The 13,809-nt window shown below is 43.2% G+C and overlaps 1 protein-coding gene and 1 long non-coding RNA gene across 5 annotated transcripts in view; both read right to left on the bottom strand.

Annotated features, from left to right (window-relative positions):
• Positions 1-850: 850 nt before the first annotated feature.
• LOC123608312 lies at positions 851-6,482 on the bottom strand. The gene is made up of 2 exons (XR_006717187.1): positions 2,173-6,482; positions 851-2,124 (listed from the first exon to the last, which is right to left on the bottom strand). It is a non-coding gene; the product is annotated as an uncharacterized LOC123608312 (long non-coding RNA).
• A 4,121-nt stretch (positions 6,483-10,603) lies between these two features.
• The window catches only part of RNF8 (ring finger protein 8), a 33,310-nt gene continuing 30,104 nt past the window's right edge, over positions 10,604-13,809 (bottom strand). For all 4 annotated transcript variants that reach the window (XM_045498037.1, XM_045498039.1, XM_045498041.1 and 1 more), the window contains one exon: positions 10,604-11,109. In XM_045498037.1, the coding sequence (XP_045353993.1) occupies positions 11,093-11,109 (17 nt within the window). In that variant the 3' untranslated portion in view covers positions 10,604-11,092. The remainder of the gene's footprint in view (positions 11,110-13,809) is intronic.

Genomic DNA, 13,809 nt, shown 5'->3' with positions numbered 1-13,809 from the left:
GCCACCAACAGTGCGTGACGGTTCCCTTTTTTCTACATCCTTGCCAACACTTGTTTCTTGTTTTTAATTTTAGCCATTCTGACAGGTGTGAGGTGATATCTCACTGTGGTTTCAATTTGCATTTCCCTGATGGTGAGTGATGTTGAGCATCTTTTCACGCGTCTGTTGGCCATCGGTATCTCTTCTTTGGAGAAATATCTGTTCATGTCTTCTGCCCATTTTTAAATTGGATTACTTGTGTGGGGGGGGGGGGTTGGTGTTGACTTGTATAAGTTCTTTATATATTTTGGATACTAACCCTTTATTGGATTTTTATTTGCAAATATCTTCTCCCATTCAGTAGGCTGTCTTCTAGTTTTGTTGACTGTTTCCTTGCTGTGCAGCTTATTTTGATGCAGTCCCAACAGTTTATTTTTGCTTTTGTTTCCTTTACCTCAGAAGATATATGTAGAAAAATGTTGCTATGGTTGATGTCAGAGAAATTACTGCTTGCACTCTTTTCTAGGATTTTTATGGTTTCAGGTCTCTCACATTTAGGCCCTTAATCCATTTGAATGTACTTTTGTGTATGGTGTAAGAAAGTGGTCCAGTTTTCCCAATACCATTTGTTGAAGAGACTTTTTCCCATTGCATATTCTTGCCTCCTTTGTCAAAGATTAATTGACCATATAATTCTGGGTTTATTTCTGGGCTTTCTATCCTGTCCCATTGATCTATGCATCTGTTTTTGTGCCAGTACCATACTGGCTTTGATTACTACAGCTTTGTAGTGTAACTTGAAATCTGGGGCTGTGATACCTCCAATTTTGCTCTTGTTTTCAAGATTGCTATGGCTATTTGGGGTCTTTTGTGGTCCTATACAAATTTTGGGGTTATCTGTTCTTAAATGAATTTCTATGTCATAAATTATAAATTTCTTAATTATTAAATTTATTGTATACATATAATGGCAATAAACTATTTTATAAATAAAAATATTATATTTAAGAAAAACATCCAAGATTATTTCCATAAAGGAGAGTGCTCATAGGACAAAGCCCATCATTTTATTTTGGGATGAGGACATCCATGTTTGGTTGTAGAACTGTTCCCGCCTTTAAATATTAAATCCACACACCAGTTCTCTCACTTCTAGCTCTTTCCTTCACATCCAATCAGTCTTGAATCCAAGGTCATCCCCTCTTCATCCCCATGACACCGTCTTATCAAAATCCCAACCCTGAATCCATGCAGCTCCATTTTCTCCAGACAGAGGAAGCTGAGCCATGCCAGGCTAAAACCACACAAAAGTACCTACTGGTGCCACAAGACATCCAGGCACATGCCTTGTCCACACACAGCCCAGCAGTTATTTCAAATCTTCTCCATCTTCTTCCAATATCCAATCTCAACACTTCCCCTTTCCTTCACTCTAGTCAGAGAAGATCCTTTCCAACTTCATGAAATACATCAAAACCATCATTAGAAAAAGCCCTCAACTTCTCTCTACCATATTTTCAGACTTTTCTCTCCAACTGCATCCTTTTTTCTTCTTCTTCCCTTGAAATATTTCTCACTCACTTCCTAATGCAGAGCAAATGGTTGTTTTGCCCCCACCACGTCAATAAAACTGCTCTTCCAATGACCTCCTAGTTGCTAAACCCATTGATATTTTCAGTTCTTATCTTACTTGACCAACAGCAACCTTTAGCCCTGTTAACCACTCCCAAATTCCTGAAATGTTGCCTTGCTGTACTAGTCAGTGTTCTCCAGAGTAACAGAGCCAACAATAGGATATAGGTAGGTAGGTAGGCAGGCAGGCAGATAGATAAATTGATTGATTGATTGATTGAGTATAAGGAAATAGCTCATGTGATTATGGAGGCTGACAAATCCCAAGGTCTGCTGTTGGCAAGCTGGAGACTCAAGACAGCTGACAGTGTAATTCCAGTCTGAAGGCCTGCAGGCTAGAGACCCAGGAAGGGCTGATGTTTCAGTCTGAGTCCAAAGGCAGGAAAAGAAAACCCATGTCCCAGCTCAAGGAAGTACAGCAGGAGAAAGTCCTTCTCCCTTACCAGGTCAGCGTTTTGTTCTATTCAGCTGATTTGATGAGGATTCCCACATTGGACAGGGCAATCTGCTTTACTGATTCAAATGTTAACTGATTCAAATGCACTGATTTCAAATGTTAACTTCATCCAGTGCACTGATTCAAATGTTAACTTCATCCAGAAGCACTCTCACAGGCACTCAGAATAGTGTTTGACTGAATGTCTGGTACCTCGTGGTCCAATCAAGTTGACACACAAAATGAACCATCACATTTGCCCTCTGAGATACGTCACCATTTACTTCTCCTACATTTTGCCTACTACCCTTTCTTGGTCTCTGTAGGTGGCTCCCCTTGTATGTCAGTGGTCCTCAGCGTTCTGTTTGGGGTATTTTCCCCTTCAGCCTACTCTCCCTGGGGGATTTTATTCTCTCTTATGATCCCAGTAACCATCTGTACACATTTGTATTACTAGCCAGGTCTCACCTCTGAGCTCTCAGCTCTATGTTGAGAAGCCTTGAAGTCCTCATAAGTCACATCATGTTGTCCATCCCAGAGCAATAGCTGTCTCATGTCCTGATGTGGGTAGCAATTTCATAAGATCATTTGATAGGGCATTTTTGTCACAAGTGTCAACCACAATGCTTACTTGAGTACACTTAACACATGGATTTTTCCACAACTGTGTGTGAAAGGTCTTAAATCAACAGCTCTTCTGCTCCAGCACTTATGGTTTCCCAGTTTGTAAATATTTATCTTGACAGCCAATTTAGTGGATGTTGGAATGGCTGTAGCTCTGATATCATGTAGTATGCTTCTTGCCTTCGGGTATCATGATAAATTCTCAAATCCGCCTGATAACAGTTGAATTCCTCAAAGCAGCTATCGAGGCCTACTTTAATGACTTCCAACCATTGCTCTGGAAGATAATGTCCAGAAGATTATGTGGCAGAAAAATTTAAATGTGTGTGGTCCATGGAGGGGAGTATATAATTAGCATGTGTAGGGACTCTGTAGTCACTCCATGCAATTTTCTTTTCAGCATTTTCAAATTCAACAATCCCCCCAAAATAAATTCATGCTTGACTAATATCTTCCCCCAAATATTTTCCTCTTCCTGAGTTATTTCCAAGGCAGAAACCCAGTCATCACCCTTAACTCCAGGATCTCCCTCATCCCCACATCCAATCAATCAGAAGTCTTGCTCAATACACCTGCTAAATATCTGTGAAATCTTCCACTTCTCCCCACCCACACTACCAATGCCTTACTTAATTCAGGCCGTCTAACCTCTTGTGTGGATTATTGGAATTGCTTAAATGGCCTCCCTGGATACCCTCTGTCTTCCCCACTCTAACCTACCCTCCACACAGCAACCAAACTGATCTTCCCAAGACAGAGGAAAATGTCACTCCCCCCAATTATAACCTCCAATGATTGCTCACTGTTCTTAGGATAAAGCTCCATAATAGGGGCTGATCACTTCAGCCGTATTTTCTCCTTTCCACTAATTTGTGTGCCCTTAAGCAAGCGAGTTAACTTCTTATTGCCTCCATTTTCTCATCTATAACATGGAATCATAACAGATTTGTTACAAGAGTTAATTCCTCTAAAGTGATAGTAACAATGTTCAACACATGTTATTGAGATATTGTTAGCTTATATTATTACATCTCTTTAGGAACTCTACAATCCAGCCACACAGAATGCGTTTCACTTCTGCAAGAAGGCCATGCTCTCTCTCACCTCCCTGGCTTCCCACTCTTGTCTACCCAGAATACTTCCTTCTCCACCCAACCCCCAGTCCTCTCCTCTCCTCTCCTCATCCGTAACCTGGTGATCCCTAGTTGTCCTTCAGGTCTTAGCTTAGATATCTAATGCTCTAGAAAGCATTCTATGTCCTTAGTCTGAGCTGGCTGCCCCCTTTCTGTGTTCTCTTGGTTCCCAGTACTATTTCTACTTAAACCTTAACCACCTGTTACTGTCTGTTCTCTAGGACAAGTCCTATAAAGTCAGAGACTGTGGTAATGCTAGAATCTAGCACAGTGCCTGGCACGTAGTAGGTATTCAGTAAATACTTGTGGAACGAATGAATGCTGAGAACTATCCCAGGGGTTCAGAAGCTAACTTCTTAGAAGGGGTTAGATAACTCCAAAAGGGCAGGGGAAAATGAAAAATCTGGCCCCCTCATATTTAGGCAACTGAAGGGGAGGTAATGGAGATTCTGTTTTCCATTTCCCAAATTTCAGGACCTGTTGCAGAAGGGTGAGGAGGTTCTTCAAATGGAAGTAGGAAGATAGCCGTTGTGGCTCTGTGAGGGTTGCACACTTGGAGACAAGATCTCATGACTAGAGACGTTCATTGGGAAATCAGCCCGCTCACAAGGTCAGGCCTTAAGGTGTACCTGGTGGCCTGAGTCAAGGGCACTGCCATCTCCAGAGTCACACCATGCCTGGGAAGGATTCTTCCAAAAATCATTAGGATGCTACCTAGGACAACCTGTGCCCGTGCTGCAAGAAACCAAAGCTGGCTTATAATCCCAAGAGGGAGGACTAATATCCAGATTCGTGTGGCTCAGGATGAAGTGCAGTTCATACCACCCAGCAACAAGGCTCCAGCCCTGGAGAGATGCCCAGTACCCCAGCCACGTTGCCTATTCCCAATCACTGTTAAAGGACTCCTGTAGGAAGATGGCTTGAGTAAGCATGATGGGGCATACTGACTGATGGCCCTGCTGAGGACTGAGACTCTGCTGCTGTTGATTATATCCCTGTCCTCCACCAAGCATCCAACTGCATTCAATGGCTATGAGAACGCAGGTCATTAAAGAAGTGGGGATGCAGCGGGTGGTGTAGCTTCTGTCTTCTCCCTGGACCTCTGGGATTAGGCCTAGGCCCCTATGGCTACGGGACTGATGGTCAGCAGCCATTTTGTTGAGAAACTGGAGATTCTTAAAGTGTCAGTGATTCCAAAGATGACTAAGTGTGGCCTAGAGTAGTGGGGAGGGACGTTCTGCCTCTGCACACACACCACTACCATCCTGGAGCAATTCTAGAGAACCAGGAAGGAGACAGCACCCTTGGCCTGACCAGTGGCTTTTTCACCAGAAACTGGGAAGACCTGGAGTGACAAGGCCTTCGGAATCAACCATGTTGGGAGGTGCCAGTGATGTTTTGGTAAATATTTTAACTGGCTATCCCAGCAGGGGCGAGGGCTCTGATTTGTGGCATTTTGCCAATTTCCATGGTATAAATAATCCCACCGTGACTGATTTCAGACTACCAAACATGACGTCGCTGAATGTAGAATTAGGAACAGACACACACAATCAGCTCCTGAGAGCCAGGGCAGCACAGGGAGAAGCCTGCGTAAGGAGGTGAGGATCCAAGAAGAGCTACAAGGTCAGGAGAGTCCTCACAGCTAGGCATAAACTCACAAAGGCACATGTCCTGAAAATCTGCCCACTATCACCCACCAACTAGGTTAAGTTTGGTGTCAATGCTCACTTCAGAAACATTTGGCTGTGCCTACCCGGGCTGAAGTAGTGTCACCTGAAGCTCCCTCAGTGGTCGCCCAGGTGACTGCCTGCATAGAACTGTGGTCGTCTTAGGTAGTTCAGAGGGGGTTCTTAAGGGCCTGCCTTCCATGCTGTGAGGGCCCAAACTTGCCTAGAGATGCCCTTGAAGGCCCCTCGAAAGAGCTGGTCCCTACACCCTAAGGGGTGGTAAATAGATGGAGGACCCTCTGGTCCTCCCAGACCCCAGGTCCTCAAGGTGTGAAATTCCAGCTTCATATCTTGCAGTGGATCCAGTCCTGGCCTACAGGCTCTTTGTTTGAGGAATATGAAAACACATCCAACATACTAGCTCCACAGGCAGCATTGCTAAATCTGGCAAAACCTTTGTGGGAAGGTTTTGACCTTTTGACCCCAACCCAGAACAGACTATAGGCTCACAGCAGCTTTTTTGCTTTTTCAGTGCCATACCCCAAACACCTAGAACTGTGCCTAGTAAAAAAATGGGCATTCAGTAACTACTGCTGAACTTACTGAAAACATCCAGAATTCAAATGGCCACTCTATGACAAAAAAGTTACATCAGATTTAAGTATTCACAGAACCCAAAGGGAAGTGGGTAGCAGAGACAGTGGGTCTGGAAATTAGATCTGAGGTGGGGATCTGGGTTAGACTTTGGTAAAGCAACCACAAACAGAAAATAATGCCTGGAGATTACATTAGTGAGCTCTGGCAACCCACAATGGGTACACTGCTTGGGGATGCTGCAGACAAAAGAATTAGAGCCATGTATTTATTGAGCACCTACTACAGATTCAGCCCTTTCCTGGGATTCATATGGTCTTCTAAACATGACAAAAAATCAAAAAACAGGCTCAGTCAGTTGAGCATCTGACTCTTGATTTCGGCTCAGGTCATGATTCCAGGGTCATGGGATCAAGCCCCACATTGGGCTCCACACTGAGCATGGATTTTCTCTCTCTCTGACTCTGTCTCTGTCTCTCTCTCTCTCTCTCCCCTTCTGCCCCTCACCCCCACTCATGCTCTCTAAAAGAAAAAAGAAAAAAATTTTAAAAACGCAATAAAATCAGTTGAACAAGACAGTTCATTACTTTTCATCAATACAAGCTCAATACAATACACCAATCTTCTCCCCAGAAGCCCCTATTCTTACGGCCTCAACTCTCATTTATCAAAAAAGCTAAAAGAATTGACCAAGTGGGAAGTTCAGAACAAGCCCTTGGCCTACTGTTACCAGTGGCAGCATTCTGCTCAAATCAGGCCCTGCACCTGTTAACAAGACTGCATCTCTTAGATTAGGGACAGTGATTACATGATTCTCTTAACTTTCTTAATTCTTAGGTTAGGACCACAATGCAAATTAGATGTTCCTTCTCTTAATTTTTGTGTCGAATAGAGTTAATTGTAGGATTCTTTAGAGGCTTAGAATGTGTTGTTGCAAAGAACATACTTAGGGCATCCCTAAGTTTCTAGGTTATCTTTAGATGTCAAGTGGGGAGATTTTATCCAGAGTCAGGATGTTAAAAGCTAATGGGTGGCTGGAGAGAACTGTCCATTCCAGGCACTCTTGCAGCTATGATGACTGCCTGGATAGTCCAGAGGAAAAAAGCGGTGAGAGAGAAGGGCTGGAGCTAACGAGAGGATTTATGTCTTTCTGTAAAAACAGCAGCTTCCAATCAGAGAAACAGATGACGAGTATCCAGCTACCTAACCCTGCCTGGGCAGTCGGATTGCTGAGATGAAGCATGCTTAGAGGTAGAGTAAGCCCTTTCTAGGTTAACGTAATCAGATGTATATGGGACACCTGCCACTCATTGCAAAGTGCTTCGCAGAGCTGGCTGGCTGCATTCATCTGTGTAATAAAGCCAGAATCTGAAACAAACCCTTTACCCAGTTTCTCAGAGCCCTGTTGTCGAGAACATGCCTTTAATTAGAGCTAGACTACACAGTAATGGGGCTCAGCTATACTGCGTTTTGGTGCTGCAGGCAGAAAAGTTACCATGTGTTTTTCTAGGCAAGCAAAATGTAGATGATGTTTAGTATCAGATATCTCTCCAGGGGAAGAACATACTGTAGCTCAGAGAAATAATGCAAAAGTTTGGGTTAGTTTTTGGTTTGTCTTTTAAAAATAGAACATTCAGATTTTTGTTTGTGAGCAGTGCAATAACTGGGATAATTATTTAGGCCTCACAATAGCACATCAGGACATTCAAGGGATGAAGAAACGGAGGCTCAGAGAGATTGACTAACTTGCTCAAGGTCACATAGTTAGTTACAAATGGCAGGACTGGGATTCAAACCCAGCTAGTCTGACTTCCAAATGTTAAGTTTTCTTTTTCTTAGGTCTGTATTTAAGAGCTTACTTTCTTAACCTGTGTTAAGAACATGGTTCTTGAGAAGAACATGGTGTTCTGAAGGGAGAGGCTGTAAGTCACCCTGTGTGCAGGAGGAGGAGGGAATGGTCAGTCTGTGAGATTAGTCTTTGGCAGATGGCCTTCAGGCTCTTCCAGTCAAGATGTTTCTTCTTCAAGGATCTTTGCTCTAATGATAAGAGTGTTCACTGCAGCATTGTTGTTGTTTATATTTTTTTTAGCATTGTTTTTTTAAGAGTAAAAAGTGGGATGCACTGATCCATAACAAGCCCAACAGCTCTTGGCAGTCCTACAGCTCATGTCGGTTACCATGGAACCTTGGAAGGTTGCCACCACCACCACTGGGGGCAAGGAGATACAAAAGTGTGAGAACCTCAAAATGAGACAACGTATTTGTAAATACCTAAACCAACCAACCAACCAACAATGCTGTGGCAAGAACCAGATAACTGTACAAACTACACAGTTCATGCTCTGTTTTCTAGCGCCCAAGACAACTTACAAGGATTTCTGTGGCAATGTGAAACATATTTTACTGGAAATTGAGGTTGATTTTCTCAAGCTCCCAAATGTAAATGTAAATGGCTATTCAAAGTAATAGTTGCACTGTCTTTTCCTTGAATGGTTGGGAGACCAATTTTATCTTAGATAGTCTGCCTTAGGTTTACTTTTGTGCTGTAGTGTTTTGTGGAATTGAGAGCCTAATTGATTTCATTCTTATTTCAGCGCAGACTGTAGGAACTTCAGATGGAAGTAGTTATGTTATAGATTCTTATGGAACCAGACTTAAAAGACTATCACTAATGAAACATTTAGGAAAATAGTTACAACCATAAATTTATTTACTTATTTAACCATAAATTTTTAAAAAAGAAACACTGACCTTCCTTGATTTTTAAATTTTTTAAATTAAAAAAAAAAAATGTTTATTTTTGACAGAGAGAGAGTGAGCACAAGCAAGGGAGGGACAGAGAGGGAGACAGAGGATCTGAAGCGGGCTCTGCACTGAGAGCGGAGAGCCTGATGTGGGGCTTGAACTCACTAACTGGGGGATCATGACTTGAGCTGAAGTCAGATCCTGAACCGACTGAGCCACCCAGAGGCCCCTAACCGCTTTGATTTTAAAAGAGAACTCCCAGTATGTGGATTTCCAAACTTTCCTTTTTTCCTTCCTTGCATAACATCTTATGGGTTGTATGGAATTTTTTGTTATTTTTGCTTTGTTGTTTTAAAGTATATAGTCCGAGATTTATTTAATAGGATTTTGAGAGCTGTATGAAAAAAAAGGAAGTAAAAAGTTTAAAGCAACCTAGACCAAAAACAAACTGGAAAAACAAACTATGGTACAAACACACAATGGAATAATGGGAAGATATAACTAAGAAACAGCAAGTTCCTCATGTTCTGATATGGAACCATCACAAAGATATATCTGAAAGAAGCAAGGTATACAGAGTGTAGAGTCTCTCATAATTCATGTGAAAGAAGGGAAAAGACTATGTGTATGTTTGCTTGTACAGTCAGAGATGTCTCGAAAGGTACCCAAAGAACTAGTAACACCCATCACCTCAGTGCAGGGAAGTGGTCACTGGGGGGCAAGGGTGACAGGCTTCTCACTTTAGGTCCTTCTGTGCCTTCTGATTTTAAGGTATGTGACCATATTACCTATTCAAAAAATGTATATCTGCACTCTTCTAAAAGTGAATGTGTGAGCTTAAAAAACCAAATATACAAAAATTTATACATGCTCACGCCATCATATAAACAGAACACATGTACACGGGAAAGTCAGTGTTGCAAATCTACCATCCCTAGAAAGCTGGTGAGTCAACAGTTACCAATCCTTAATGAAAACACGGGGTATAAATAAAGCATACAAAGTATGATTCTCCAGGTAGACAGTAAAAAGGGAGAGGAAAATACCTTTCCATCTGGAAGCAAATTGCTGAACGACATAATGCGCAGTTTCATAATCTTACTAGAGAGCTCCTCGTTTCAAATGACTACTCTTCAGCTTCCTGCATCTTCCCTCATTCTCCTCACTGGTAACCAAGGAGACCACAGGTTTTCCTAAGCTTCTATCTCCCAAACATCAAACTAGTTTTCTTTCTGTTTAAAAAGGAGAAGCAGTAAAAGATAAATGATTTTTAATAATAAATAAATAAATAAATAAATAAATAAATAAAATAATACCACGTTCTCATAAAACCATTGCCCTTGTTTTCTGACACCGGGTAAAATAGATTTGGGAAGTGCCTGGCTGGCTCAGTTGGCGGAACATGTCATTCTTGAACTCAGGGTCATAAGTTTGAGCCCCATGTTGGGTGTGGGGTTTACTTAAAAAATATATACAATAATAATAATTAATAAATAAAATAGTTTGGAAACCACTTCTAAACCTCAGCTGAAAGAGGAAACCAACCCTGTCTCAAAACCAGGTAAACAGCGACCCACCTCTGGAATGAAAAGGAAAAACAACAGTCAGGGCCTTAACAGAGCCCATCTGCGATGGTCATGATCTTGGGCTTGGCTTCTTATGCTGACATTCACTTGAGTCTATCATCTGATACAGTCACTTTCTTGGTTGCAATTTATGAGCTGCCAGTGTTTACTTGTGAGACTGTGTGGGAGCTGGAAGGGAAGAAGATAAATACACCAAAGCCCAGCTGCACAACTGATAGGCTTTACATTTTATTTCCAGGAAATGACATCTTGTTTTCACAAAGAGGTATGCCATCTTCTCCAAGAGAAGCTGTCTTAGCTTTTAGGGGCAGCCGTAAGGGTACACCCAACCTGTCCAAAACAAATGTCGACAGAGGTGCTTCTGAGGTACCGAAACAGTAACAACAACAATAAATTTAAAAAGCAGAACAGAAATATATAACCCATTCAACGCGCAGTGAAGCCGAGTCTATTGAGTACCCTGAAGCAGTCAGTGCGGTGAGGACCAGTGGCTCTTCAGACAATGGTGGCCGCAAGGCTGGCCGACATGGAGGCTCAGGAGGACTTCCTAACTCAGTCTCTGTCCCACGTGGCTCCATCCCATGCTCTATCTCAGAGCGGCCCAAGACCTGTCCACAGAGAATCCTCTAGACCATCCCAAGCTCCAAGCTCCCACTGCCTGGCAGTCCTTCGAATGCCCCTGGAGCATGGTCTTCAGGACAGTCTTTTTGCTTTGAAGAGAAAGAAAAGAGAATTAAAGGAGGAGCCTGCATTTCCCTGGCCTGGCCTCCCTGCTGCCACGCTCCACGTCTTCCCCACACAGTGAACCAAGAAAACAGACCTCAAGGTACATCACTCTGTTCAGAGCCTGATCCTCATTCGTCCCAAGAGTAAGAGTTCAAGTCCCATTCCTTCCAAAGGCCCCTGAGGTCCTACAAAATCTGTGCTGCCCCACCTCCTAGTCCTCCCCCATCACACGCTCCATTCCAGCCACACCGACAGCTTCGCTGCCCCTCCACCTCCCCAAGTGCACTCCCCACGTGACACTCTTCCCCACACGGCAACACGGCTGCTGCCTTCAGGGCTTTACTCTAGTACTGCCTTATTGGTGATGCCTTCCTAGGCTACCTTATCAAAAATGGCAATGCTCTTGCCATCACTCCCTGATCCCTTGCTTTGTTTTTCTCCATAGCACTAATCACATCAAACTTATTAGATTTTCACTTCTCTTTCTATTTCTGGAACCTAGAGCATCTTGGCACAAAGCTGGCCCTCAATGAACATGTGTTGGAGAATGAAGGAATTATATACACAGCACTAGGCAGGGAGAGGTGGGGACAGTGGGGCTGGGAGGGACAATTTACTGCTATTTACTGTTTCTGCTTCCTCAATTCGGGGAAGCAGGGATCCTGGCCTAAGGACACAACAAAGCCACCAAGGAGACTGTCCCCTTCCCGGAGACTGAGGTCCTAAAGACTTGGTAGGAGGACTGAAAGGATTGTAAAAGTTCCTTTTCTCCACTTGTGGGCAGCCTTAGAGAGCTGAGAGACCCAAGCAAGACTCTCTTGCATGCAGCTAATGGCCTCACCTAGTAGCTCACAGAAAAATACAGAAGCCACAAAAAAGAAATTCTCTCGAGCAAATTTCCTTGCCCACCCTCCCACATGAAGCCCTTCTCTCTAGAAGACAGGATGTACCCTTTCACTTAAAAAAACCTTTTTTTAATGTTTTATTTATTTTTGAGAGAGAAAGAGTGCAAGCAGGGGGTGGGGGCCGAGAGACGGACACAGAATCCGAAGCAGGCTCCAGGCTTCAAGCTGTCAGCACAGAGACCAACATGGGGCTCAAACCCATGAACCGTGAGATCATGACCTGAGCCAAAGTCAGAAGCTTAATAGACCGAGCCACCCAGGCACCCCACCCTCCCACTTTTAAAGGCTAATCCCCCCATCTGTGCTCTGCATTCCCGACCCTGCCTTCCAAAGAATCTGGCCCTACCCACCATCCCAGGTTCCCAGCATCTCCTTCACAGGCTCAGCAACTGAACACCACACAGAGCTCTCATTTCTTTAAAACAAAACAAAACAAAACAAAACAAAACCTTCCTCCTCCAACTACAGCCTTCTCTTCATGCTGTCCCTATGGTCTTAGTCGTAGCCAAATTTCTTAGAAGACCTGGTCTATCTTACTTTTCTGTTTTCTCTACTCCTTAATCTCACATTCATTCTCCAATTCACTGAAAACTAGCTCTGACCCCACCATTCCTCAAACTTGTACTAAATAAAGTCATCAATGTCCTACATTCCTGCTGCATCCAAAGGGCAATTTTTCATCCTTATGCCTGCTCACTTTTAGCCTCAGCACCTGGCACTTAGTAGAAACTAAGAAGGAAAGGCCGAGAAGAAAGGAAGCAAGGAAGAGATGTTTTTTTGGGGGTTGGTTCTGGTTCAGGTTTCATGAGACAAAGGTAAAAGAGGTCCAAACTCTCCAGAGTAGGAAAGCAGAAAGCAGTTAAAACAGAAGCCCTAGCCAGGAATAGGACATGACAGGTCTTATCAGATTTTTTTTTTTTTTTTAATGTTTATTATTTTTGAGAGAGAGAGTGAGGAAGGGGCAGTGTGACAGACGGGGACAGAGGATTGGAAGCAGGCTCTGTGCTGACAGCAGACAGTCTGGTGTGGGGCTCAAACTCAAGAATCATGAGATCATAACCTGAGTCGAAGTTGGACGCTTAGCCAGCTGAGTCACCCAGGTGTCCTTGGTCTTATCAGATTTCTTAAGAACGCAGTAGCAGGCATTTGGGCAACATATATATCCAGCTAGTGCAGAGAAGCTTCAATGGTGATATACCTGATTCTATGATATTCTATGGGAGCGGGAGGAAGAGGCATATTCAGTGACCCCAGTCACTCTCCAAGATCAGTTCACTGAAATCTAAACATGTTCTGTGTTTGGGGCTCCTGGGCAGCTCAGTCAGCTGGGGCTGACTGACTCTTGATCTCAGCTCAGGTCTTGATCTCAGGTCTTGATCTCAGGTCATGAGTTCAAGCCTCATGTTGGGCTCTGCGCTGGGTGTGAAGCCTACTTAAAAACCAACCAACCAACCAACCAACCAACACGCTCTGTGTTCATCTAGAGTTAAGTGTAGGAACCAAGAAACGCTAAAGGAAAATCTGTTTTGGTTAATGACACTACTCTGTATTTACACAGGTGGTCTATAATAAGAAGTTCCTGAAAGTATTTCTATATAAAGCAAATCATTAAGTTACATGTTCACGGGGAGGGAAGATCCATTTTTTCAGAAAACCAAAATAACTCTATTTTATCATTAAGAAGACAAAAAAGCCCAGGAGAAACTTCTGCTGAGGAAAACAGCAATGAATGATCTAAAGTACCTCCTGCTACACCCCTAGAGATGGCCAGAGCTGCTC

Source organism: Leopardus geoffroyi, chromosome B2 (genome assembly GCF_018350155.1).
Source record: "Leopardus geoffroyi isolate Oge1 chromosome B2, O.geoffroyi_Oge1_pat1.0, whole genome shotgun sequence".
Taxonomy (NCBI): domain Eukaryota; kingdom Metazoa; phylum Chordata; class Mammalia; order Carnivora; family Felidae; genus Leopardus; species Leopardus geoffroyi.
The sequence above is the reverse complement of the archived record's forward strand: the minus strand, read 5'-3'. Positions and strand labels throughout refer to the sequence as shown.